Source organism: Callorhinus ursinus, unplaced genomic scaffold (assembly GCF_003265705.2).
Source record: "Callorhinus ursinus isolate GAN/ISIS: 27379988/994484 unplaced genomic scaffold, GSC_fseal_2.0 scaffold41, whole genome shotgun sequence".
NCBI lineage: Eukaryota > Metazoa > Chordata > Mammalia > Carnivora > Otariidae > Callorhinus > Callorhinus ursinus.
Genome location: NW_027397103.1, coordinates 172,114 through 199,827, shown reverse-complemented (window position 1 = coordinate 199,827; position 27,714 = coordinate 172,114). Strand labels below are relative to the sequence as shown.

The 27,714-nt window shown below is 57.8% G+C and overlaps 1 protein-coding gene across 4 annotated transcripts in view; it reads right to left on the bottom strand.

Annotated features, from left to right (window-relative positions):
- TRPV4 (transient receptor potential cation channel subfamily V member 4) overlaps positions 1–26,892 on the bottom strand; it is a 36,313-nt gene extending 9,421 nt beyond the window's left edge. Inside the window, exons 1-8 of one of the 4 annotated variants that reach the window (XM_073880966.1) lie at positions 26,821–26,860; positions 15,996–16,097; positions 11,761–12,177; positions 7,947–8,119; positions 3,722–3,874; positions 2,887–3,027; positions 2,039–2,337; positions 378–557 (exon numbers count right to left, since the gene is read on the bottom strand). In XM_073880966.1, the coding sequence (XP_073737067.1) occupies positions 378–557; positions 2,039–2,337; positions 2,887–3,027; positions 3,722–3,874; positions 7,947–8,119; positions 11,761–12,146 (1,332 nt within the window). In that variant the 5' untranslated portion in view covers positions 12,147–12,177; positions 15,996–16,097; positions 26,821–26,860. Of the gene's footprint in view, positions 1–377; positions 558–2,038; positions 2,338–2,886; positions 3,028–3,721; positions 3,875–7,946; positions 8,120–11,760; positions 12,178–12,486; positions 12,616–15,995; positions 16,098–18,990; positions 19,091–26,820 lie in introns of those variants that run through there. The other 3 variants (XM_025889376.2, XM_073880965.1, XM_073880967.1) reach the window with 3 other exon arrangements.
- Between the last annotated feature and the right edge of the window lie 822 nt (positions 26,893–27,714).

Here is a 27,714-nt window from a genome sequence, read left to right as displayed (position 1 = left end):
TTTACTCGCAGCGATGATATTGCAGAAGAATATTTAAAGGTGCAGAGCCATGTTCACGAAATACTGCTACGCGAGAAAAGAAGCTTTCAAAACTGCATCTAACGACTACTAATGATAATAGCTGACATAGAATGTTTATTCGGTGCCAGACTGTTCTCAAAGGAACTCAGTTGGTCCTCCCAACAACCCTATGGGACATGAACTATCCTTACCCCCATTCTGCAAAAGAGGAAACTGGGACTCAGAGAGGTTGGGTCACTTGTCCTGAGTCACACAGCATGTAAAAGTTACAGGGCCCCTCCCAGTGCCAGGGTCCTTTCCCTGCTCTCAGCCACCCCCATCCTTCCCAGGGCTCTGTCCCCTGCCCTAGCACTCACCTCGATCTTGCTGTTATACACCAGGATTTCCAGCACAGAGGCCTCTTCCCCACACGTGTCTAGGGAGGAGAGGTCATACAGCGAGGAATACACCGGCCCATAGGCCCAGTCCTTGAACTTGCGGGACAGGTGTCTCGTATCCTCGTCTGTCACCTCCCGGCGGATGATATGCTGAAAGACCTGCACGGCAGGGGGAAAAGGGAGGGTCAGGGGGCCCTGGGGAGGGACACCAATGCTCGGGCCCTCACATCAGAGGCACCCCAGGGGCCCATCACAGCCCATCTCGGGGCACCTCCCAAGAGAGCAGCATGTAGCGGGGAGGAAATACTTAGAGAACATGCCCTGTGTGTTCACATGATCTTGTTCTTACTCTTACTGTCTTGGTTTTCAGATGTGCAAAGAGAGGCTCAGGGAAAAGAAGGGTACTCCCCAAGGCCACACAATCAGCTGAAGCCGGACTGAACCAGGCCGGCCTTAAAAATCGGAATCGGAATGAGTATCTTTTTCATGTAATTAAAACAACAGTGAATCGATCTTATTAACATGTTAAATCTAGGAATAATTGTTAGATCCAGCCCTTCCTGATGCCACTTATCTGCAGCTTACACACAGGGGATACTGAGGAACAGAGGGGGGTGGGCATTGCCCACAGCCACACAGGTTAATAGGGCAAAAAGCCAAAATCTAAACCCAGGCTTTTTCCATTACCTCAAGACTCTTTCATAAATTGCAACTTTAGTAGCTTTTGCTATGTTTTTAATAGAACAATAATAACCCCTGCCATTTGCTGAGCACGTACTACCCATCCCAGGGTCTTCGTTGAAGAGCTTTACGTGGATCACCCTATCTAGTTGTCACGTGGTACCACAGGGTGCTATTTTCATCCCCATTTTGCAGTCGAGGACACCGAGGCACAGAGGGGCGAGGGGAGATGCCTGCAGTCACACACTGGGAAGCGGCTGAGCCAGGCTTTGGACGCAGGTACTCCTGACTCCGGAGCACTGCAAGCTTGGTTCTCAATCAGGGCCATGGTGGCCCCCAGGGGATAATCTGGCAACGTCTGGAGACTTTTGGGGTTGTCACAGTGGCAGGGAGTGCCACTGGTCTCTCGGGGTTCGAGGTCAGGGATGCAGCAAGCATCCTACACTGTACCGGACAGACTGCACACCCCAGAACCAGCTAGCCTCCAATGTCGGCAGGGCCCGGGCTGAGAAATCCTCTCTAGGCCGTGTGCTGTGAGGCTAGAGACAGAGAGAACCTGTGCAGGGCTGCTCGGCAGGTTAGGGGCTAAGCTAGGACCCTGAGAGTGGATTATAGGGGAGTATACAGGAGTGGAGCCCTGGGACTTGGATTTCTATCAGTGGCTTGTCCTGGCTGGAGGGAGCAGGGCATGATCATCCAGTGGCATGGGATGAAGACAGAGCCTCTGGAATGAAGTTGAGTAGCCTGGCCGGACAATAGGGAGCCACAGAAGGTTCTTGGGGCAGGACAATGTGGTTGGCATGATAGGAGGTGGGTGTGCATATTAATAATAATGAATGCTAGCAGTCACCCTTCCAGTGTGTGTGTGTGTGTGTGTGTGTGTGTGTGTGTGTGTGTGTGTGGAGGGGCAAGAGTCGGGGGGGGCGGGCTGGCCGTGCCCCCCCCCAGCCTGCACGCACCCCAATCTTGCCCGTCTTGGCCGCCATCATGAGGGGCGAGAGCCCGTCATTGTTGAGCACGGCCTCCAGGTTGCTGTCGGGGAAGAGGCGGGCACACTTGAGCAGCAGGAGGTCGTACATCTTGGTGACGAACTTGGTGTTCTCGCGGGTGTTGTCGGCAATGGCCACCAGCGCGTGCAGCACCGTGTTGCCGCGGGAGTCCTGCCGCCGCATGTCGGCCTTCTTGTGCGGGTTCTCCGTCAGGTAGTTGACGATGTGGGGCTGGTTGGTGCAGGCTGCCAGCGACAGGGGCAGCTCGCCTGCAGGCCAGGGGGGAGGCAGGGGGAGGTCAGCGAAGGGGGGCGCCCGGGATGGGGAGGGGCTCTGCCCACGGATGCTCAGGGGACAGACCCGGGGACGCCGGACACAGTCCACACATTTCTGTGGGTGACATGCCAGAGGTGGGGTGTGGCCTTGCGATGTGGAGGCCGTGAGGGACTTTGTCCCTGAGCTTCAAATAATGTGTGCCTTTAAGCAGGGGTGAAATTCAGCGAGGACATGCTGGTGTTGGGAGGGTGGCTCTGCAATCAGACCCCTGGTCCCAGCTGCAGTGGGACTAAAGGTCGAGCATGACAAGGTGCCGGGCGCAGGTGCAGAGGCTGACCACCCATCACAGCCCCGGGGGCTCTCACAACCCCCACGGTACAGATGGGAAAGCTGAGGCTCCAGGAGGCAGGTGATGCTCTACTCCTCAGAAGCAAGACCTCGGGGACCAACACCGACATACGAGCAGAGCTCTAGGTATCTGGGGAGGGGCCGGGGCAGTGGACACCACCACGTCCCCCGAGCCCCCACCATCCTCTGCTCACCGAAGTAGAAGTAGCCTCCCTCGTCCTTGGGCTGGAAGAAGCGCCCCCGGGCCTGGGCATGGACATCAGCGCCTTGGGCCACCAGGAGCTCCACGTAGTGTTTGCAGCGCCGCTCGATGGCGATGTGCAGGGCGGTCTGACCTGGGGAGGGGGTGAGGGACTGTCACAGGGGGGCGGGGCAGAGACTGGACCAGGCTTGAGGGCAGGGGCTGGGGGGGTGCGGAGTGTGGAAGTCAGGTGGGGGCTGCAGCCCCAGGCCTTGGCCGGCTCCTCCCAAGGGCAGCAACGGACCTCCAGACGCCGCCCGGATGTGGGATCTCTGCTGCGCGAGGGCCTGACGTGCTGCCTCGTGCAGGCAGGATGCAGACTCAAGAGGAGATCCCACAGGGAACCTGTCTGACTCACAGGGGGCTTTAATCCAGGAGGAGACAAAGGCATTGTGGCCCCACAGAATTTTGGACTCAAGTATAAAATTCACAGACTTTGAATCTTCCTATCTGGGAATCGGAAAGGTCAAGTCTGAGTCACAGAATCTCAGAATTTAGACCCGGGGAGGTGGGGCTGGTGATACGCTTGCCTCTTAGCACTGTTGGCCCATACGACTATTATCATAGAGCCTTGGAGTATCCGGCACCACGGCATCTCAGGTCCCAAATGCCAAGTTCACGGATCATTAGAACCATTGGAAGGGGGAGTCATTCAACGATCAGTCCCTGGGCGTGCACCAGTACCCGGGGCGTAGGTGGAAGCTCTTGGGGTGGCGTGGGGGTCAGACGAGCAAGCACAGCGCCCCACCGCCACCCTGCGTCACCGCTGCCCCAGCGTGGGGCCCCACCTCGGTAGTAGATGTCCCGGAAGGGCGAGTTGATGAACTCCCGCATGTTGCCCGTCCGCTCAGCAATGTCCAGGAGCACAGGGATAGTGTCATTGCGGCCATTGCTCAGATTCAGCAGGGCCTTGGGCAGGCAGGTCTTCCCTGTGGACGGCTCTGGGGGGGACAAACATACAGGATGAGGGGCGTTCAATCCATGGTATGGAACCACTGGGCAGCAGGGGACAGGGCCCTGGGGCCATGTCACACCTCCCCTCTGAGCCCATTCCCTACCTGCCCCCATGGTGCTGAGGGGGTCCAACAAACCCAGGGGGGCAGTTCTTCAAAATGTGGGGAAGCTACAGCCTACAGAGATTGGGATTGACCAAAGCATAATTTGGAGGGAATTTTTAAAAATCAAATAAATGGGGGGGAAGCCTGGCTTAAACAAAGCCAACCATATTTATTTATTTATTACAGGACTTGTCAGAGCCTTTAATATGCTAATGGTGACTGGGAAGCTCTAAAAGCCAGACCCAGCAGGCAGCGTTTGCCGTCTACTTGAACAGAGGATCTCCTTCCCATGAAGCATTTACGCCAGTAAAATTACCTTAGGAGGGGTGGGAGAGGGCTTTGGGGATCCCACAGATGCCGCAGTAATGACACCAAAGGCCCGCCATGAGCCTTTTCATCTCGATGTCAAATCTCTCTAATGAAGCCAGCCTCCGTGTGGCACAAACGGGTCCTTAACGCTGCCCACTGACGCTCGCTAAGGTCCCTGTGCAATTTTTTCCCTTACGTTAATTTTTATGGTGACACGACTTGATTTATATCTTAAAAGAACAAGTCAATGAGGGGCGGCAGGGTGGCTTCAGTCGGTTGAGCGTCTGACTCTGGTTTGGGCTCAAGTCATGATCTCAGGGTCCTGAGGTTGAGCCCCGCACTCAGCAGGGAGTCTGCTTGAGACTCTCTCCCTCCCTCTGCCCCTACCCCTACCCCCTACCCCCTCTCTCAAATAATTAAATACATCTTTAAAAAAAAAAGTGTGAGTCAATGGAAAGAGAACGTCCCTGTGTATCAGGCACAGGGCAAAATTACGCTGGGGGCTCAGGAACGGCGGAAGCAGGAATGGGATCAGGAACGGGAGAGGCAGGTGGGAGACACAGGTGTGAGTGGAGACGCCTGCTCTGGAGCCAGGCACCTTGGGGTTCGAATCCTGGCTTTACTCCCGATTCCTGTGTGACCCTTCCTCTGCCTCAGTTTCCTTTCTCGCTAAATTGAGGCCACAGAGGAAATCGAAGAGCTAATAGATGTTTGTTGATGAGCCCAGCGCCAGGCAGGTAAAAGTCCTCAGTAAATACTCTGTTGCGGTTATTATTCCACGAGAGGTGCTTTAGGAATTTCTCCTTAGATGCCAGGAGTCAGTGGGGAGAACAAGAAAGACTCACAGAGACCTGAATTCCAGTCCCGGTGCCCCCAGGACTGAGGTCTCTTGGACAAGCCTGGGCCCCGACGAGCTGCTTCCTGCTGTACCCCTGGCGCCCAGCCCAGAGTCACCCAGGAGCTGGACCTTGAATTGAAGGAAAAGCGGACTCCAGTTCCTCATCTGCGTAAGTGCAGGGTGGGGGTGCCCCCAGTGCCGGCCAAGGGCCCTGGAGATTCTCTCCAGACACACCCACGCTCGGCTCTAGCCTCGAGGAGGTGTCAGTCCATTTCCTAATCCAGGCAGCTTGCAACTCTCCGTGCTCCCTCCCAAAGCCCACTCCCAGCCCGCATATGTCCCCTCCTCAGAGGATGGTGTCCCCCTCCAGCCAGAAACCTTTGTGTCACCCTTGTCCTTGGCCTCTCTTCTCCCCCACATCCCTCCCCCACCAGCATGTCCTATTCAATCCCTCCCCCACTCCCCATCTCCACTGTCACCACCCTGGCCCAAGACACCTGCCTGGTTTCCACCAGTCTCTCTGGGTTTCCTTCAATCCTCATAGCAGCTGGAGGGGTGACCGCAGAGTACGCTATTGCAGTGAGTCACAGGGCCTTTGCACATGCTGTCCCTTCACCCTCTCCCTGGTCCTTCCTCCTCTTCTTTTAACTGGTTAACTGCAACTCATTCCGATTCAGCGCAAGTGTCACCTCTTCCAGGAAGCTCTCCCAGATTTTCCTGACTAGATCAAATCCTCCAACACAGCCGCTTGTTGGCACACGTTACAGTTTATAACTGTTTTTATTTTCTGTGATTGCTTGATGAATGTTGATCTCACCCAGGAAACTGCGAGCAACTTGAGGACAGGGTTGTGTCTGCTTCATTCACTGTTGCTCACCCCATGCCCAGCACAGCACCTGATGAGCTGGTCACCACAGGTAATTCCAAACCACAGATAACCCAAAGTGGTTTGTGCGGGGTGTGGAACCAGACCTTGAATTTGGGCTTCCACACCCCCAGACCCAGGCTGTAGCGGGGTGGGAGGCTGCCAGCCTGGGTCCTGGGATGAAATGCCGAGAGCAGCATCTTCCCAGAACTGGGGAGGGACACGCAGTTCCAGGACTCGGCCACCAGGTGGCGAAGTGGCTCTGCCCACGGGAACTGCTAGGGGGGAGGCGCCCTAAATGAATGCCAAATTGGAAGGGTGTCAAACTTTGAGGGGTGGCGGTCACAGACTCCCCTGAGAATCAGATGAGCTCATGAACCTCTGGCTAGAACAACACGCAGGGGTGGATCCAGGTTTTTCAGGGGCCTCAGATTTACACGATTTCGGGGTACAGTTTATGAAATCAAATATGCAATTATGAATTCCAAATTAGTTGCAGGGCCTTAGAAGGGGCCAGAGCAAGGGAGCAGCCCTACAGCTTACTTAGCCTTATGGGCCTCTTGGTTAATCCCCCAATAATATGCACAGTTCTCTGCAGTTTCAGGGACCCCCACCCCCGGTCCGCCGCCCCTGCTCAGGCACACAGATACACTCGACTGGCCTAGGCGAAAAGCCCCTGACTCAGTCATAAACCCGGGAGAAGCTGGAGCCTTGGAAGCCCAGCCCGGAGCTGTACTGTCCCGCTGAAGACACAGGGGAGGGTTTCGCTCTACCCCACGCTTGTCCCCACCTGTGCCGACTGCACTTGAGGGTCAGGAGGGGCCATTTGGCCAACGGCTTGAATGGGGGTCACCTCCAAATGAAATGGCTCCCGTAGTCACTGAGACCCTCCGAGGGCAGGGAGGAGCCCCGGGGTGCCACAATTCTGCCGCCAACAAGCCACACCGTCCGGCTGCCCGCCGTGAAGGAATATTTTTGCTAAATCCAGGAATTCTCTTCTGACAGTCACGATACTGCACTGTATCGTGTTGGTGTTCAAAGGATCTGGTTGGTAAAGGTACACGTGAAAAATATACCACTGGCCAGGTCCCCCTGCTTTAGCACTGAATTTGGCTAAAATACCTGAAGTCTCAAAAACACCCCTCCCACCCCCGACCTCCCCGAAGCTTCGTCAGCCCCGAGCGGTAGACTGCCGCCGGCCTTCTCGAGACAGGCTCTCCTCTGTAACACGTGCTGCAGTTCTTAACATTTTGTGTTGATTTGTGGGGTCGTCTGGCCAGTTAATTATGGCTCCTAACCCTGGTGCCTGGCACATAGCAGGCGACTGACTCGGGTCAAGGGGCTCAGAGGCCAACTTTGCCAATTTGCAGGGAAGGCTTGGGGCGGTGGAGGAAGCTGCTGATGCTCCGAGGTGCAGGTTGGAGGCCAGACAAGGCTGGGGGGGTGAGCTCTCTGGGCTGGGAGAAGTCGGGGCGGTGGTGACTTGGGCTTCAGCCTAGGGAGGGGAGCCTGAGAGCTGGGTGCGGGTGGGGCAGAGCCTGGGAGCAGAAGCAGGAATCCCCTGCCAGGACTATGCTTATTATTATTATTCCTTAGTTGACAGGTGGGAAAATTGGGCCTCAGGGAGGCCATACATCCCTTAAGTGGTAGAGGTGGGCTTTGAACCCAGGTGAGTGGAATCTGCTTAGCTACAACACTGACCTTTCCATAAATAAAGGCTGAAAGAATGAATGGATGAATGAATGAATGATGGTAGCAAAAGCCCAGAGGGGTTAAGTAATATGGCAAAGGACACTCAGGACCAGACTCCCTATCCAGTGCTCTCCATGGCCAACACAGCCCACCGACTCGGGGGAAGATGCTGAGAGGAAAGGGGGCCCCCAATGCCAGGCCTCCCTCACCCGCTGGCTGGCCTGCCCACCATCCCCACCTAAGCGGCTCACCCCGGAACTCCTCGTCAGTCAGCCGCTTCTTGTGGGTCAGCAGGAAGGGAAGCAGCCCATCCAGGTCGGTAGTAGAGCCTCGGGACACGACGTCAAAGAGGACAGGCCGGTTGAAGACCTTAAGGATGGGGGGCGGCTGGGGCGCGGGAGCTTTGGGACTCTGCGGCTGCTTCCTGGAAGTGGGGGAAGGCAGGGTGACGGGAGGGCTCATCCCCCTCCCCCGCAGCCATCTCTGGCCTGAGAGGCCCCGGGGTTGTGGCGGGGAGGTGGAGGGAGCTGGAGCCCGAAGGAGGGACCAGACGGAGAGGGGAGGGATAGCTGGAGAAACAAAGGAATGTTTTATCCCAGCGCACTCTACCTAGTACCTACTGTATGTTGGATAGAAACACATGGACAAAGAGAGGCATACAAGCTTGCCTATCCATCCACCCACGCACCCATCCACCCACTCACCTGTCCGTCGACCCACCTACCCACCCATCCATCCACCTACCCAGCCACCCATCCACCACTGGCCCATCCACCCACCCACCCACCCACCTACCCACCCACCCATCCACCCATCCATCATCTACCCACCTACCCACCCACCCATCTCCCCACCTATCCACCCATCCATCCATCTGTCCATCCACCCATCCATGCCCCTACCTACCCACCCTGCCATCCACCCAGCCATCATCTACCCACCCATCCATTCATCCGTCCACCCATCCATCTGTCTGTCCATCCGTCCATCCATCCATCCACCCACTCATCCACCCACCACACATCCATCCACCCACCTACCTACCTACCCACCCATCCACCCATCCATGCCCCCACCTATCCATCCATCCACCCATCCATCCATCCGTCTGTCCATCCATCCATCCATCTGTCCGTCCATCCATCCACCCAACCATCCACCCACCTACCAACCCACCCATCCACCCATCCATCATTTACCCATCTATCCACCCAACCATTCCCCCCACCTATCCACCCATCCACCCATCTACCCATCCATCCACCTATCCACCCATCCATCCATCTACCCATCCATCCACCTATCCACCCATCCATCCATCTGTCCGTCCACCCATCCATGCCCCCACCTACCCACCCATCCACCCATCCATCCATCCACCCATCCGTCCATCCATCTATCTGTCCATCCATCTGTCCATCCATCCATCTATCCACCCACCCACCTACACACCCATCCATCCACCCATCCATCCATCTACCCACTTACCCAACCAGACATCCACCACCTGCCCATCCACCCCCTCCAACCACCCATACACTCTTCCATTTGTCAGTTACTGAGTACTTCCTAAGCCAGAGACTGAAAGAGACAAAGAGAGTGAGAAAAGAAAGGAGGAATGCTGGACTAAAAGATAAAGCAACTCATTCATTTATTCAGCCATTCACTCACTGATTTATTCATTCAACAAACATTTGAGACAAATGAGGCCATGCACACAGGGGGTTCAGGGCCCCCCACACAGTGGACACAGCACATGTTAGCTGACACTGAGGCTCTTATTTAGCGCCCACTGTACGTCTGGAGCCTGTATAGGGGGGCAGAAATGTTGAACTACAGAGGCAGATGGAGAAAGGACTCGACCCACAGAGGCTGGGACTGGGGAAGCTGAGAGACAAAGTAAGGAAGAAAATGGATATTCCCTTGGGCATTGGACCAACACCACTTGGGCACCTACTGTGCGCTAGGTTTTAAGAGACAAGTGGCCAGGAGCAGCTAGAATCCTCTCTGTTACGTCCCCACCCACCCAGCGCTGGTGCATATGGAGCACAGGAAGAACCTGTTCAATGACCGACCGGAGGGTAGAGCAGAGAAAGACAGAAACAAAGACAGGGAGGGGGCAGAGGAGAGCGGAGGGGGGCCGAGGGGGGACAGTGACAGCGCTGGGTGGGAGGGAGGGGAGACTGAGTCAGGCGGGGGCGCAGGGGCAGAGAGAGCCGGTAGCAGGCCAGGGGACGTGGCCAGCTGCTCTCCTTCCCTCCTCGGCCCCGGGGCCCCACACTCCCCACTTGGGGCAGGGCCTCCAGCGGTGGGGTGCCAGGGGAAGAGGCGCCCTCCCGAGGACAAGGCGCAGACTGCGACAACCCCAATGAGAGCACCTGGGCAGCCCCCATTTTATCTGCTCCTGAATCATGAACTTGGAGCCAAAAAACGAAACGAAAAGAACACCCTCACCCCCCATACCTCCTTAGGTGGTGTTCGGGGTCTCTGAAGACCTCAGCCACCCATGGCCACAGCCCCGGTTCCTGCACAGCCCCTCCTGTGGGCTATTAGCCCTGTGTGGGGTAGGGGTGTGGTGAGGGCATGAAGGAGGGGTTCTGAGGGAGGGGAGAGGGAGCATGGAGCCCACCAGCTTCCGGCAGGACCTGGAAGGAATGGGGACACTGGGGCGCTTTGCTGTCCTCTGAGCAGATGGGGAGCACATTGTCCAGCAGTGTGTGGATGACCGCACGGCCTCGTTCCCTGGGCATGCCCAGCCCCTCCAGCCTCGGGCCCTGGTACGTGCACGTCCCTCCACTGGAACACCTTCCTCAGCCTGTGTGGCCGCTGCTTCTCATCCCTTAGTGTTGGGCTGAAATGCTGGCTCTTCCAAGAAGCCCTCCTGGACTACCTTTCCTGTATCAGCTCTTCTCTCTGCCTCAGCACCTCCCCCAACCCAAACTGTATGTTCACGTGCCTATTTACTTGCTTATTACCTGGCTCACCCACCAAAATGAAGGTGCCAGTGAAGGCTGCTCAGGGTCTAAACTCAGTCGGAGCGGGATCTGGTGTGGCTCACCCCTAGAGCCACGGGGCCAACAGCACTGCCTGGGCACAGGGTGGGTGCTTGAGAAACACACACTACATGCATCAGTGACTCAGTGAATAAAGAAAGGAGACAGCTCCTGACCAAGCAAGGGCTTCATCCAAGGGCGTAAACGAGTCTGTGATCGTCAAGGGGGACAGGCAAGGATCAGGCAACAGCGGGCCGTCTCCTGACCTAAGACTATCCTCCAGATACACACAGAGGACTGAGAGGGGTCCTTAGGGGTTTTCGTGGGTGGATGGCTGGAGCGATCGAGGAGGGCCGAAGGGTAGAGAGAGCGGTGAGTGAGTGGATGATGGACGGATGCACTGGACAAGTGGATGAGCAGGTAGAAAGACGGGGAGCTGGATGAATGAATGGGTAGATGGATGGATGGACGGACGGTGGATGGATGGATGGACGGTGGACGGATGGACGGACGGTGGACGGATGGATGGACGGTGGACGGATGGACGGACGGTGGACGGATGGATGGATGGTGGATGGATGGACGGACGGTGGATGGATGGACGGTGGATGGATGGATGGATGGACGGTGGATGGATGGATGGACGGTGGACGGATGGACGGACGGTGGATGGATGGATGGACGGTGGACGGATGGACCGACGGTGGATGGATGGACGGACGGTGGATGGATGGACGGACGGTGGATGGATGGATGGACGGTGGATGGATGGACGGTGGATGGATGGATGGATGAGTTGGATGGGTGGGTGCATGGGTAGATGGTGAACGGAAGGATGGATGGGTGAGTGGATGGATGGATGGACCAACGGTGGATGGATGGACGGACGGTGGATGGATGGATAGATGGACGGTGGACGGATGGATGGACGGTGGATGGATGGACAGATGGGTGAACAGACCGGTATATGGAAAAGTGGACAGGTGCGTGAACAGACAGGCGAACGGATGGAGAGATGGGTGGATGGATTCAACACAGAGGAGACCATTGGCAGGGGGCCAGCAATACTCACTCGGTGACCTTCTTCCTCCACCGCTTGTTGTCACTGGGGTGCTGACGATAGGTGCCATAGTCAAAGAGCGAGTCCATGGGTGCCTTCTTGGGTCCAGGCACCACCGAGGACTCATACAGGGTGGACTCCAGGAGGTCGATGGGGTTGGGCACCCCCTTGCGGAAGGCACCCTGGAACTTCATGCGCAGGTTTGGTCGCCCGTCACCCGGGCCGGCAGGGCGACCCGTGTCAGCCGGGGAGGGGGAAGGGGAACCATCCTCCCCCTCAAACAGGTTGGCCAGCGAAGAGAGGGGGAAGGCCTCGCCGCCAGGGGTGCCGCTCTCATCCCCGGGGCTCTCGGCCACCTCCCCGGGCCCTGTGTGGGGGCCTTCGTTGGGATCCGCCATGCCGGCCCGGGACCCGTCTGCACTGCTCGGCCTGCAAGGGAACGGGAGGGGCGTCGGGCGGAGGCTGGCCGGCGGTGGGGGGTCCAGGAAGCCCCCCTCCCACGTGGGCAAACAGCACTGCTGCCAGAGCTTCAAAGCCACCCTCGTAATGACAGGGGTGCGCAGTGACCACTCCCAGATGTGGTTGGTTGCAGGCCCCGGGCGAGGGCTGCGACAGGCGCCTCTTTTAGGGACCTGGAAACGCAAATGTGCCTCAGGTCCAACCACCCTGGGCATTAGCTGGAGGAAGAAGGGCCTCAGAGTCACCCCTGGGCCCCCAAACCTGGAGCCTGGGGCTTACTCCTGCCCGACCCAGCCAGCTTCCGAGCCCCACAGAGCAGGGTTCAAATCCGGGCTCCACACTCAGCAACCGCGTGGCATTGGGCAAGCTGATTTCACAGCCTTGGTTTTCTCACCTGTAACATGGGGGCGCCCAAACAGAGAGCATGCATCCCTGTGGTCAGCCCGGCGCCCGGGAAGCACTGACTAAAACATAACCGTTAAACGCAAGCTCCGGGCCCAGCAGGTGCTCAGAGAACACAGGCGCGAACGCACTGTGTGAGCCAGCGTTCCTCCAGCTCTCCTAGCGCCATCCTTATGACTCCCCTTTGGAGGAGGAGGAAACTGAGTTCCCAAAACTATAGCTGACTTGCCACAGTGCAAAACCTCAGCTCCCCAAGGCTAAGCGCTGCTGGTCCCTTCCCTCCCCTGTTGGTCTGGCTAACTCCTACCCACCTGTGTTCCCAGCTCAATTGTCCCTTCCTCCGGGAAGCCCTCCCTGACCATCTGTCCATGGGACTAGTTCGTTCCCGGGCCATGAGCACCAGGAGGCAGGGCATGCCTCTGTCCCGTTTACTCCCACGTCCCCATCACCTAGAAGGGTGCCACACAGACAGAGGTATGATTTGTTTCCGTTTCTCAGATGGAGAGACTGGAGCTTTACAAGGGGCAGCCACACAGCTTCTAGGGAGAAGAGCTGGACTTGCACCCAGGGCTCCCTAGCTCTGGGCCCAGCGGTTAACCAGGAGCAAGGACAGGGAGAAGCAAGGCCCCGCGGGCTGGCTGGCTGGCTGGCAGGCCAAGGCCCTCTGCGGCACACTGCTGGGCGGGCGGGGCTGGGCACTGAGGCCCAGTTTCCTGGAACTTTCGCCACCCCTCGCGGCCTGCAGGGAGATGTCTGAAAAGCTCTCTTTTCTAGGTCTTCCTCTCCTAAACCAACACATGAGCAACGGAGCAAATAAACACTGGTTCCTGCCTTGTTGGTTTTGTGACTGCCAAGAGAGAAGGCTGAGGCCAGAGAGGCGGGGGCACCGCCAGAGGCCTCTCCTGGGGGGTACAGCGGGGCTTACAGAGGATCAGCACTCCTGCTGGGGACTGGCCCTTCTCTGGGCCCCAGTGGGGAGGGAGAGCCTGGACTCCGGAGTTATTCAGGCCTGGGTTCTAGGCTCAGCTGCTAGTGACTGACATGCAGTGTGACCTTGGGAAAGTTACTTTAGCTCCCTGAGCCTCAGGTCCCTCCCCTTTAAAATGGGTGCAGGGGTGCCCGGGTGGCTCAGTTGGTGAAGCATCTTGCTCTTGGTTTCGGCTCAGGATATGATCTCAGGGTCATGAGATCAAGCCCCATGTCGGACTCTGTGCTCAGAGGGCAGTCTGTTTGTCCCTCTCCCTTTTCCCTCTGCCCCTCCCCTTGCTCTCTGTCTCTAAAACTGAATAAATAAAATCTTTAAATAAAATAAGATAAAATAAAATGGGTACAAAGGCAGCAGCTTTTCATAGCTTCGCAGGAAGAATTCAATGAGGTCAGGCATTTCCCGTGCCAACCCTGGGAATAAACTGGGGGCTGTCGATGATTCTAATCAAAGGAGGAAGGAAGGGTTAGGTGCACAGGTGCTGAAATCAGATATGTTTGGTTCCTATCTTGGCCCTGGACACCAGCAGCTGTGTGATCTTGGACAAATCACTTCCTGTCTCTGGGCCTCAGTTTCCACCCCCCAAAACCAGGGTGACCACACCTCCTCCTAGAGATCTTGGGAGATGTCAGATGGCTTTGTTCCGCAAGAATGGGGAGCATGTTGAGGCAGGGACAGGTATCCACGGGGGTGCAGGCGTCAAGGGGGAAGATAACACTTCCCAGGGCACAGCCCTGTCCACCTCATTGGGGACCCAGGGGTGAGGGCAGGGGAGGCATTGGGGGACATGCCTCTGCTGTCAACACCCTCCCAATTACCATACCCCTTTCCCCACTAGAGCACCCAGTGAGGAAAGCTCCGGCTTCGGAGAGCTCCCAACCCCCCACCACGCGTGTACCCCCTCTCCTAAGGAACCCCAACCCAGACGGCATCCACGGTTTCCGAGGGCTCCATGATAAGGGGTCTAAAGTCAGCCAAACCCAGGTTCAAATCTCCTCTCAGCCACCCACTCCTTGCTCGTAGCCTTAGGCAAGGCATATGGGATCATTAGTAGCATTTAATTATGATGAAATAAAAATTACGACAATGCACAGGAGAGTCCCTACCACCAGGACTGGTCCAGCCCAAAACGTCAACTGTGTTGAGGTCGAGAAACCCTGCCCTGGAGGCTCTCATTCCCATGTTACAGATGAGGATCCTGAGGGTCAGAGAGGCTAAGTGACTTGCCCAAGGCCACATAGCAGGATAGCAACAGAGCCAGGATCCAAATCCCAGCAGCTGGCTGCCAAACTTGGGCTACCCTAACCCCTCGGTTGACTGGGCCCAGCCTGGCTGCCAGGCACCATGTCGACCGCTTACAGGGTCTTGTTCAAGCTGCACAAACACTGGAGCTAAGGATTATTACCACCAGCCCATGCTAATCTCTCTGAGCCTCAGTTTCCCTACCTGTCAAATGAGGGTTGTGGTGACAGCGTCCGGCCCGTACGGCTGCCGTGACATGAGACAGATCACGGGTCTCTCGGGCACCTAAGTACGCACTTGATGAATGCCTCCATCGTCATCCTCCGTGTGCCCTGCTCACCCTCCTCCCCACGCACGGGCGCGGGCAGAACCGCAGCCTGGGCCCCCCGCCCCCGCCCCAGGCCACGAGAGCCTGGCCAGCCAAGCTGGGCACCCACTCCCATTATACAGCTAAGGGAACTGAGGCTCCCAGAGGCCACCCAGGGAGCGAATGGCCACGAAGACGGCCTCTGGATCTTCAGCCTGCGCTCCTTCCACACCGCCGTAGCACGTACACAACCGGGGAGCACATGCATGCACGCACACGCACACGCACACACACACACACACACACACACACGCACTCACATGCGCGTGCGCACACGGCCGGCTCTGTGCCCTGTGGCAATTCTTCCCCCAAACACTACCCTGTCCTCTGTGGTCGGGGAAAGAGTTCCCTCCCCGTTCTAATTTGCCCTGTAGGCTGCTATTACACGTTCCAAACCCATGCCAGGCTTGGGACGGAAGGAGGGTGCAGGCAGGGAGAGAGGCTGAGAGTCCTCGTGGGCCGCCTCTGCGCGAGAATGTCATGTCTGCCCATCCATGTCTTTCCCCGTGTGGAACCCCCGGGGGCTCGATCCTCCCGGGAAGGCCTTCGCAGCGGGCAGCACTGGCTGGCATCAGGGCACTCGGGGCCCAAGGGGGGACAGCCCCACACGCTGGGTGTCCCTGAAAGCCGTGGACTTCCCCCGGTGTTTTAAGCACTAAGCGCAGCTTCTGAACATAAAAACCAGATTGTAGTCCACAGCAGAGGGTGGCTGGACAGGATGAATGGAGGGGGATCTGAATCTCAGGGCCCAAGGAGCAAGATTAGAAACCACTCATCTATTCATTTACTCACCAAATGTTTACTGAGCACCTTCAGCGTGCCAGGTACAAGGGACTCCGAGAAAAGTCCCTGCCCGCCTGGGGCTGATCTTCCAGTGGGGAACAGAGTAAACGGCTGGACAAAGCAAGAAGCAGAGTAATGTCCAGGGGTGTTCAGAGCGGTATAGACCAGAGGGGCGCAAGAGTGACTGAGTTAAGGGGTGCAGAGGTCCCGAGCAGGGTGAGGAGACACTGTGCTGAGCCAGGGTCCCCAAACCTCCCTCTCTGCCCCAACAGAGGCTCTGGGCTTGCCAGGAATGCAGCCAAAAGCCATTCATTCTGCTCTGACTGACCTGGGGCCTCAGTCGGGACAGCCAAATGCACTCTCTCCCCTGGAGGGGCCCCTGGAGGGAACTAGTGGGGCACGGAAAGAGTGTGCATCTTGGTCAGACAGATCAGGGGCTCGGCTCCCCGACCCACCGCTCTTGAGCTGCGTGAGCTTGAGCAAGTGACTTAGCCTCCCTGCGCCTTGCTTTCTTCCCCTGTCCGTGGGGATCTTAACTGGGTCGTTGTGCGAATTGTACAAGTCAAGTCAAGCCCCTGGCACAGAGTAAGCAGTCAATAAACAGGGAACTACAAGCCTAAGTGAACAGCAGGTCCCCCCCTCTCTGAGAATCTCGGGTCCAACACAGGGTGGAGGTCTCCTGCAACTTCTGCCCGCCCCCTTCCCATGCAGAGGGTGGAAGAAGGGGCCCATCCTCACCATCGCCCGTGGCTTCGCCTGATCTCATGGAAACCCTGGCACATAGCCGTCAAATCCCATCCTCCTGACTCCATGACCCAGGAAAGCTGCTTAAATCCGGTGGCAAGTCTGGGCGTGCAGAGCTGGGCTCTACCCCGGGGGGACAGATTTCAGGGAGCTAGTTCCTCCGTATTCCCTACCTCCTGGGATCGATTCACTCCAACAGGCATCTGTTGAGTGCCACCTGTTTGCAGGGCACCCAGGGAAGCATAAAAGAGTGGAACCTCACAAAATAGTCTGGGGTCGGGGGAGGGCACGTGGCTTTATCCCCCTCTAGATCTTTGCCAGGGCTTGTCCCCACTTCCTCCCCCTGGCTGGGTTCCCTTGCTCGGGTCCCCTCACAGGCACCTCCTGTGAAAAGCCTCCCTGACCTCCAGTCTCAACCGGCTCCCTTGGTCATTGTTAGAGCAACACGCACCTCCCTTTAGAGCACTTGCCGTGATTAAACTTGTACATTGACTTACAGTAGTCCTTTAGTCAGTCACCTTCTCTCTTCTCTGGAGTCTTGGTTCCACGAGGGAGGGACTACTGTGTGTCTGTTATCTCCCCAGCTCCCAGCCCCGCACTGGGGCAGAATGGGGCGTCTGTAAATATTCGTTTTCTTGAACTGTTAGGCAGGGGCCCTCTGAAGTCCCCGGGAGGGTGCAGGCATGGGCAAGCAGCGCTAATCCCGACAGGGACGGGGACCAGCTACCAGAAGGAGGGGGTCTGGACTGGGGCCGGACAGCTGGAATGGGGGCAGCAGGGTCCGGCGAGAAAATGCAGGGGGCGCTGGGGAACAGCGTGGGCTGAGGCACTGGGACAGAGAAGGCAGAGGAAGAAAAGATGGGTGAGTGGGGGAGGGGGCATGCGTAGGTGGGTGGGAAGCAGGTAGACCTGGGGGGAGGTGTGGGGCTCCCAGAGGGACCCAGGGCACTTCTTCCTCCCTCCATCCTGGGGCTCCATGCCCAATCTGCGGGCTGCCCCTCCCCCCCCACTTCCTGCGGTCCCCTGGAATAAACAACACTGCAAGCACCTGTCATTCCAGGTCAGTCTTGGAGGGGCGGTGTGGGTGGGGAAGGGGTTAGAAAAACAGGGGTGCCGCAGAGACAACACCAGCTCTGTCCAACGCCCTCCACCTTCCCAGTAAGGAAACAGGCTCAGAGAGGCCGAGTCACTCTGACAGCGTCGCCCAGCTCCTGGGGGAGGGGGGTGGGCAGGAGTCACACCTGTGTGGTCCCCAGAACCTGTGCCTTCAATGGACACTTTACAAGGACTGGGGACTCCAGAAGGGAGGGGTGGAGGCAGGGGGCAGAGGAAGGGGTGCTGGGTGGCTGGTGGGGACCACGGGTCCCCGAGGTAGATGGCCAGCTCACCAGCTGGGTGGCCCTGGGCAAGTCACCTGGCCTTCCTGTGCCTTGGTTTCCTCACCTGTACATGGTGGTGGTCAGAGCACCTACCCCATGGGGACTGCTGTGGGCTTAAATGAGATAAATGTAGGGTGCCTGAGTGGCTCGGTTGGGCATCTGCCTTCGGCTCAGGTCGTGATCCCGGGGTCCTGCGATCGAGCCCCACATGGGGCTCCTTGCTTAGCGGGGGGCCTGCGTTTCCCTCTCTCCCTCTGCTTGCTGCTCCCCCTGCTTGTGCTCTCTCTCTCTCTTTCTCTGTCAAATAAATAAATACAATCTTTTTTAAAAAATGAGATAAATGTATAAAATACTGAGCCCAGGCCCGGGGGGAGAATGCACACTCCATAAAGATAGGCTGTTGTTAGCATCATGGGTATCACTGTATTATTATTATTATTATTAATTATTATCAGAGGGTAGATGAACAACCAGACGGAGGACCAAGGAAGGTATGCCTGCCCAGGAATGCGGAGTGAGTGGCCGGGCCCAGAGCCTGAGATCCACAGTCACCTCGGAGCAGTCCCTGCTGGGTGCAGCGGGCTGGGAGCTCAGCCCCTTGGCCAGGGGAAGCCCGCGGCCTGGCAGGCCGTTCGAGGCCCCCTGGCCCCCGGCGGGTGGAGGAGCAGGGAGCATCACGCATGCCAGGCACCTTCCCCAGCCAGCCTATGTTTACCTAGCAGGTCTCAGCCCAGCCCGCTTCCTGTTTGCTGCACAGTGGCCGCCTGTCCGGGACAAACAGAGCCCCAGTGTCCTGTCAGGTCCCCCTACCGCCCCCCCCCCAGGAGAGTGCCCCTCTCAAGCTCACACCACCCAGGCGGGGCAAGGCCGGGGTGACTCACCAGGCCCCACGGGGGGCTGGTGCGGCCACTGCAGTCACTTGCTGGGTCATCCTGCAGGTCCTTGGCTGGAAGGCTACCGACCATGACCATGCGCACAAATACCCCGGGAGCCTTCCCGGGCGGCCATTCGCTTCCAAGGGTCCTGAGCCCTGGGCGGGAGCCACCAGGAGGTGGTGTGGCTCAATGCTTTTAAGAGCATGTGCCGTGCATCACAAAACGCCACACACTGCGGGATTCCATTTACAAGAAATGTCCAGAATAGGCAAATGCACAGAGACAGAGAACTGATCAGTGGCTGCCAGAGGCTGGGAGGGAGCGTGGGGCTGGCGACTGCTACTGGTCCGCGGTTCCTTTTTGGGGTGATGAAAATGCACTGGAACCAGACAGTGGGAATGTCTGTCCAACTCCGAATACACTAAAAAAAACCCACCGAATTGCACACTTTGAAAGGGTGAGTTGTGTGGTATGTGAACTACATCTCAATACCCCTTCCTGGCTTGGTGACCTTGGGCAAGTGGCTTCCCTGCCCTGAGCCTCAGTTTCCCTGGCACAACATGGGAATGTCCTGAGGATTAAACAGGTGTAAAGGGTCCAACACAGGGCTTGAACCAGAGCAGAGGCCCTCCCTGTCTCAGGAGGCTCTGCCTCCTTCCATGTCCTCACCCCCTCCCATCAGAGCACAGTCGCAGGCCGATGCTCCAGCCCAGGAGGAGGGAGCTCTCGAAACCTCAGGACCCGCTTCTCTCTGGCCCAGCCCCTCTCCTGGAGGACAGTCAAGCCCCAGAGACTCCCAGAGAGGATTTTCTAGCCTCAGGAACAGCTTGACCAATGTTCTGTTCCCCACCTGCCACTCTCAGGCTGGGTGGCCTTGAGCAAGTCACTTCACTCTAGGCCTCAGTTTCCTCATCTATAAAATGGGGGGAATATTTACCTCCACCCATATTTGTTTTTAGAATAACAAGTAATTCTAGAATTATTTGTTGTGCCATACATTCAAGCTTTAAATTAAAAAATAAAACGACAGCTCGGGCCCCAGAGGGGCTGGTATGAGGATTGCATGAGATTATTTAAGAGTTCGGGACGGTTCCTGGCACCTAGTAAGCGCTCAACAAGTGGTAGCTGCTTTTTGGGGGATTGTTAACATGCCCTCTGTTTACAGCTGGAGAGATGAAGCCCAGCGAGGGCACGGCGGACTGGGCGCTGGGACCCAGACTTCCTGGCTCCAAGGCCAGGACCGGTGACCATGCTCGGAGACCTTACCTCCCAAAGAGTTTTCTCACCCCACATGTCCCCCTCTCGCCATCTCCGGGAGGCCACCAGGACGGGCAGAGCCAAATTTCCCGGCTGGGAGGCTGAGGTCCAGAGGGAACAGGACCCCCATCCACCCACGCTGGCATCCCTCCACCTCATTCCCACGTGCAACAAGCCCGAGGTTAACCAAGTCAGAGGAGCGAGCAGATACGCAGGGAGTGAATGGGTCCATCGGGAGCCCAGGAAGGAAGCCTGAAGCAGCAGAAAAAGCAGTTTGAGATCCTCTCTCTCTGCCCCAGCCCACCTCTCCACCAGCCTATGCCAACAGCAGCCTGTTTACAGTCTCCGGTTAACTGCTTCACATTGTGGCTGAGGCTAGTGCCTGAAATCCCACCATTAGCAGGGCCTGCCCTCACTGGAACATTCCACACATCACCTTCTCTCTGTCCTAACCCAAGTAATGACTCCAGAAGTCAGATATTATTGTCTCCATTCTCAGGTGGGTAAGCTAAGTCCTGGGGGAACGGAGGCGGGCGGCTATCCACCCAACACCTTCCCTGCACTGAGCACCTTTGCATTTGCCCCTCATCTGAGATAGGCACTATCATTGTCCTCATGTCACACGGGCACCAACTGAGGCTCAGAGAGACAAGAGACCCAGCCAAAGTCACAACGCCACAAGAAGGGAATGTGGCTAGGGTTCCAACCATCTGCTTTGAAACCCATGTCAGTTCACCCCTTCGGGGTCTCCAAAGTCCTCTCTCCAGGGCCACCCCCTTCTAAACGCCACACGCCTGGGAGCTCAGCAGGCAGGTGGTGCAGTGGGGAGGAGCCAGGGTGCTGTGGACAGACAGACGTGGAGTTTGAATCTTGGCTCTGCTGCCTAGTAGCTGTGGGCTCCCCGACAGGTCACTTCACCTCTCTGAGTCTCCGTTTCCTCGTTTCTAAAAGGGAGCTAAGCGCAGCACCCACCGCTGGGTTGTTTGGTCATTGTGGGTGTCAGAGCCTCATTAAAGTGCGGCCCCACGGACTGTGTGGGGCATGATGGGAACTCTTCTGCTCCAGTCACCACTGAGTGCCCAGGGCCTAGAACACGGCCTGGCACTTAGTAGCTGCTCAAGATACACTCGCTGAATGAATGAATGAACTCCTGGATGCAAATGAACTTTTGTCCCACTAACTAGCTCGCTAGCTAACTTCCTTCCTCTCTCCCAACCTCTTTTTTTTTTTTAAAGATTTTATTTATTTATTTGACAGAGAGAGACACAGCGAGAGAGGGAACACAAGCCGGGGGAGTGGGAGGGGGAGGGAGAAGGAGGCTCCCCGCTGAACAGGGAGCCCGATGTGGGCCTGGATCCCAGGACCCTGGGATCACGACTTGAGCCGAAGGCAGACGCTTAACGACTGAGCCACCCAGGCAGCCCTTTCTCGCTCCCAACCTTTAACAGGTCATTTATTATGCAACTACTGTGTGCTGGGCTCTCTGACCTGTGAGACCCACGCCCCCCCATGAGGGCGACAGCGAGCATGAACCCATTTTGCAGAAGAGGAAATTGAGGGGTGCCTGGGTGGCTCAGTCGTTAAACGTCTGCCTCTGGCTCAGGTCATGATCCCCAGGGTCCTGGGATCGAGCCCCGCATCGGGCTCCCTGCTCGGCGGGAAGCCTGCTTCTCCCTCTCCCACTCCCCCTGCTTGTGTTCCCTCTCTCGCTATCTCTCTCTCTCTGTCAAATAAATAAATAAAATCTTTAAAAAAAAATTAAAAAAAAAAAAAAGAAGAGGAAATTGAGGCTCAAGGAGACCAGGGCACTTGCCCAGGCCCGCTTGGTCTCCGAGCCGGAGTCTGGATTTGAGTAGGTGCTTTCCTCTGATGCCCCTGCCTTGTTGATCTGTCTGTTCAATCCTTCCTTCCTTCCTTCCTTCCTTCCTTCCTTCCTTCCTTCCTTCCTTCCCTCCTTCCTTCCTTCCTCCTTTCCTTCCTTCCTTCCTTCTTTCCTTCCTTCCTTCCTTCCTTCCTTCCTTCCTTCCTTCCTTCCTTCACTCTATCTACCGGTATTCCCAAGCCCTTTTGCAATGGGAGACAGAAGGGTCCGATGGGTCCCCCGCCTGAGGTCAACTGGCCCGTTGCCCACTGGGGTCTCCCCTGAGCCTGTGGGGCCCACTCGGGGCATGTGGTGGAAGTCCGGCCTACCCCCCTCCATACACAAACATGAGGAGCTGTCCCAGAAGGTGGTCAGCCCTCCCGGCCAGTGGGTGTAACCCAGGCCACTCCACCCTCAGGGAAAAACAGGCGCCCGGGAGACTGAGGAGCCCTTTGTGCAGGGGGGAGGCAGGGCGGGCGGCAGGCAGGGCAGGCAGCCGTTACTCACCACCCCAAGAAAAATAAGAGTATTCCCATTTGGTCAATGGCTTGCCTGTCTGTCCCCCGTACGCCCTCCCCCTTCTGCGGCCTTTCCCATCCTCTGATCTCATCTGGAGCAGACCCAGGAGCATTTATGGAGGGCTTCCTATGGCCCTCCCTTGCCAGTGAAGAAACCTGTCAGAGAGGTGCGGTGACCTACTTGGGGGTCACACAGCCAGCGGTGGCCCCAGGGCTCGGGACAGAAAGGGGAAGCCAATGATCAGCAAGGGGCTCAGCCGCAGGAAGGAAGTCGGAGTCATAGTGAAAGTAGGGCGCTGGCCTCTCTTCCTCATTCCTGTTCAGCCAGGGTGCCTGTTCATGGGACCCAAGGGAAACCTAGGCAGGGGGAGTCCAGGCTGGGGCAAGAATAGTGGCCAGAATCCCCCAAATCCCCCTCCAGCAGACAGAGCTCTGACCTCCTGCAAAGCCCACGTGGCAGGCCCAGAAACAGAGAGGTTAAGCTACCTCCTGAGGTCACATGGCAGCAGGCAGTGAGCTGGACTGTGGACCAAGCTGGGTCAGACTCCAAGAGGGGCAAGTCCAAGGTGGAAGCTCTTCAGGGACCCACCCAAGGGGACCAGAGTCACTCAGATCTGGCTTCCAGATCCAACTCTGCCAGGAGCCCTGAGTCAGTTATTTCTCCCTCGGAGACTCGGTTTCCCCAGCTGTAAAATGAGATCCAGCCTTCCCGCCTCTGCCCACCTCCAGTGGGGGCGAGGCCATGACATCATCGAGGTGAGCATCAGGTGACAGACACTGGCTATCCACTAAACAATCAGCAAAGTGTGAAACGTTGACGGTTCCTGGCATTTGGTCAATTTTCCGTAAATATCTCACGGCTGAAAAGGCATCATCCTTTTTCCAAATGCAAGTCTAGCCTTGTCCCTGCTACCTTCCGCCCGCCTGCCTGGCACAGAGGGGCTCTCAGGGGCCGCCACAGGGATGAGCTGGAGGAAAGCACGTCCAGGAACACGCCAGGGGAACAGGATGAGCAAGAGGACCTGTGCCTCGGACTGTCTTGGCAAAGCAGGGACTGGGAGCGCCACTTGACAGACCAGGAAACTGAGGCTCAGAGAGGCCAGGTGACTCGCCGGAGCTTCCCTAGGGAGGAAGCAGCGGACCTAGGATTTAAGGTGGGGCCGGCCTGAGCAACCCAGGTTCTTCTCTCTCTACACTGCAGTCTCTTCCCCGTGACTCCGGGTCAGGACAAATGGGGACAGGCCACCTTGGAAGTGAATGGCATGGATTTTGGAATCAGGCAAATGGAATTCAGAGCCCAGCTCTGCCTCTCCCCAACTAAAAGTCCCTGGGGCAAGAGACTTCACTACCCAGACCCCTGTTCCTCCCTCTCAAAAATGGGGACGATAACAGTTTTGTATCCAAATGTACTAAGAGTGTTTGGCTCAGGGCCGGGCGCATGGGAAGTACTCGATAAATGCTCACTACCATCATAAGGACTCCGAATGCAGCCCAGGCTTGGCTAAAGCCAGGCAGAACCTTGCACCCAGTGCTCAGAGCAGCAGTTGCGGGGCCCAGGGCCATAAGTATCTCGAGAGATTTGAATTAATCTTTAACAGGTGAATTCTGCTCCAAATGGGTGATGTGGAGCATTCCAGAGGGCCCACTGGCGTGCAATGTTCCTTTGGCTCCCCAGATCTGGTGTGTGACAAGAAGTGAAGCCAGGGATTTGGGGAGGGGCCTGGAGTGTCTTTCCCAGAGTCAAATGGGGGAAACTGAGGCAGACAGCAAGTCAGGGGCCTGTGAGCGGTTGAGATGCCCACTCATGCAAACTCCCCCTCCCACCAAGGGACAGATGAAGGAGCTCAAAGGACTCGGGCCCTCTCAAAACGACGTGTTCAGTCACTCCACTGTGCAGCAGAGATTTACGGCGCACCTGCCCTGTGCCAGGCGCCGTGAGGCCAATTCTCAAGCGGGCCTCTCCCTCCCACCTCTCCTGTTAGCTGCCCCGCTCCAGTCCCCATCCCGGGCCTCACATCTCCTGCCTGGATGACTTCCCCAGCCTGGGGACCGGCCTCCCTGCCTGGCCCCCACTCTGCAGCCAGAAGGACCCTTCCAGACCACACATCCGGCATGTCCCTCCCAGACTGGACTTGAGGGCTTCTGGGTCTGACCTAGCCCCTGCCTGCCTGATCCCTTGCCCTTCCTGTCCACGCCACACATTCCAGACCAACGGAAGCATGTCTTGGCTCCACAAAGACTAGTTTTACCTACCTGGCAACAGGTAATTGTCAGGTCTTTGCTAATGCCCTTCCCTTTACCTGAATGCCCTTTCCCCTACGTCCGCCTTTAACTCTTCAACGTGTGGCTCAAGCTCCCCCCCACCCACAACCTTGATCAAGCCCTCCCTGATCCCTTCCTGGACTACTGTCCCACCCCACAGCATTCTCTCCTGGCTCCCATCCATTCGACAGCATACATATGCCAAGCATCTACCATACCTGCTCACCTTGCCGGGGGCCCACAGGTCAGGTGTGGGTGCTGCCTGCCTGGAGGCCACAGCCCGCAATCCCAGGGTCGGGGAGGCGGCTGTCGGGGGCAGAGCCCTCAGGCTAGAGCCTGGCTGGGGTCCGAGGCTGGCACAGGGGGCTCTCGGGGAGGACTTGCTGGACGCAGGAGGAAGTGGCTGAGGCCCCGCTCCCACCAGGTAAGGCAGCAGGGGCGCCCGTGATGCCTCCCCAGTAGTAAGGCTCTGGATTGCTCCCGGGGACCCCAGGCACCTTCTCAGAAGCTCTCACCATCACCCCCTTGCCATCAGGCGCCCATTCCCTACATCTGGGAACACTCCATGCCAAAGGACCCCACCTCCGTCTTACACACCTGACCCTGACTGGCCCAGGGAGCGCCATCGGCCATTCATTTTGGGAGCCCCTCCCCCTCCGATTTACCAACAAAGGTGGGAAAGAAGGGTCCCCGCTGTTAGTCAAACAGAATGAACTAGCGAAATGAGGGAATGACCAATGACCTTTTTTCACCTCTTCCATTAAGAAGGCCCTTGGGGCACAACCACCAACACAGGCTGGTGCTAACGGAGCTAGGCCATCTGTCCTCACCACAGCCCTGGGGGGGCCCTCAGTCCACCCCCATTTCAGGGACTAACCCAAAGTCACTCAGCAGTGGGGACAGGCAGAACGGGGGCCACACAGGCCCCACTTCTAACCCTGCAGATGACCCGGACCTGACCCTTCTACTTGACCTCTCTAAAGGGACCACCTCTTCACTTTCCTCACTGGTGGTCATGGAGTCACCCCCTGTCCTTGCCCCCCAGATAAAGTGGCAAAGCTAAAATCCTCCAGTGGTTCTTAGCGTCCCCAGGACAAGCTCACACAGGACATCGCACGTCCCCAGCCCCAGCAGAGGCCCAGTTTGGAGGCTGAGCCAGAGCACCCATAGGCACACCCCCGCCCCTGTAACTTCCTGGGCACCCCCTGGGCACCAGGCAGGGAGGATTCTGGAGCCTGGTAGCCCTGGGTTTAAATTTCACTTGGTTACATCCCCGGCCTGAGCAGCTTTCTCATCTGCAAAATGGGGAGGTCACAGGGAGGGCCAGGCTGGGGCTGGGCCAGGCGGGGGTGGTAGGTAGCTCCGAGGGCATGTCTGTGGTTGGTATCTCCAGGCAAGTGGGGAGTGTGGGAGGTCTCTCTCTGGAGACAGAGCTGGAGGTTAAAGATTGTCCTGCCTCTTGGAGGAAGAGCCATCTCTGGGCCTAAAGAAGGCTAACTAAGAAGTGGCCTTTGGAAGTTCCAGACTTAAGAATTCCCTCCTGCTTGCTTCCTGCGTGGTGGAAGGCAAACCTCAGGACCCCCTCCCATCGCAGCCCCCCAAAATGGGGATACCCCCAAGGTGGGCTGCAGGGGCTCCTAGCTTTTGGTTCCTGGGCTTGGATCTCGGGGACCCCGGGACCTCCGTGCGGCAGACCCACGACCCCCAAGGCCCACGACGGCGCCCATTTCACAGGTGATAAAACTGAAGCCCAGAGTGGGGGGTGGCCAGCCCAAGGGTACCCAGCGGAGTGGCGGGAGCTGGCGGGACCCCGCGTCTCCCTCCCGCGCCCCGGGCCGGGACTTCCGGAGCCTCCGAGACGTCCCCAGGGGCGCGAGGGGACCCCGGCTGGGCCGGCCCTCCCGGGATCCCTGCCCCGAGGGCCCAGGGCCCACTCACCTCCTGGACGGCGCGGCGCTTCCTGAATCCCTGCCGCCCGGCGCCCGCCCGCCAGGCGCGACTCTCCTCCCCCGGCTCAGGTTCCAGCGCCGCGCGCCGCCCCCGGCGGCCCCCGCCCCGCCGCCCGCCGCCTCTGCAGGGGCGGGCTCGGCCCCCCTCCCGGGCAGCGGGGCGTCGCGATCGGGGCCGGAGGGCCAGGCGCTTCCCGGGGTGAGATCCCTCCCGAGCTCCTGATCCCGCCACCCTGGGGCTGCCGCTCCTCTGGTAACGGGCGACTGGCCGTCCCCCGACGCACTGGCTCATTCATTCATTCAGCAGACAGTTCACCGGGACGCGGCCGCCGGGGGGGGGGGGGGGGGGGGGGGGGGGGGGGGGGGGGCCTGCCCTCAGGTGGCTCCGAGTCCCGCAGGGGAGGCACAGGAATGACACCGGAGTAGATCCAGAGCCTGCTGTCTGGGGCTAAATAAACGTGAGCTCCCTTTCTTCACCTCTTCCCCAGAGCTTAGCACGCAGCCCAGGACCTACTAGGTGATCCGGTGTGTTTTTTTATTGGGTGGCGAAGGTGAGACCCTACTTGCAGTCTCACCTTTTACTCCAGCCACTTGAATGCCTCCACACGACGGGCAGCTCACTTCTGCTGGGACTGGTTGGAAGCCTAGTGGGCCTGAGCTCTAGAGCCAGGCTCCCTGAGCCCAAGCTGTGGCTGGGGACTCATCCCCCGAGCAGCCAGCCTCTCCACCTCTGAGGCTCAGTGTCCCTGCTGCAGAGTGGGGAGTAGCAATGTCCCCAGCCCACAGTCCCAGCGGGGATGCTGGGAGCACCAGCTCTGTGCAGGGCGCCAGGAACGTTTTTAGCCCTTTTATCATTCTTGGGGTTTTTTTTTTTATTAAATTG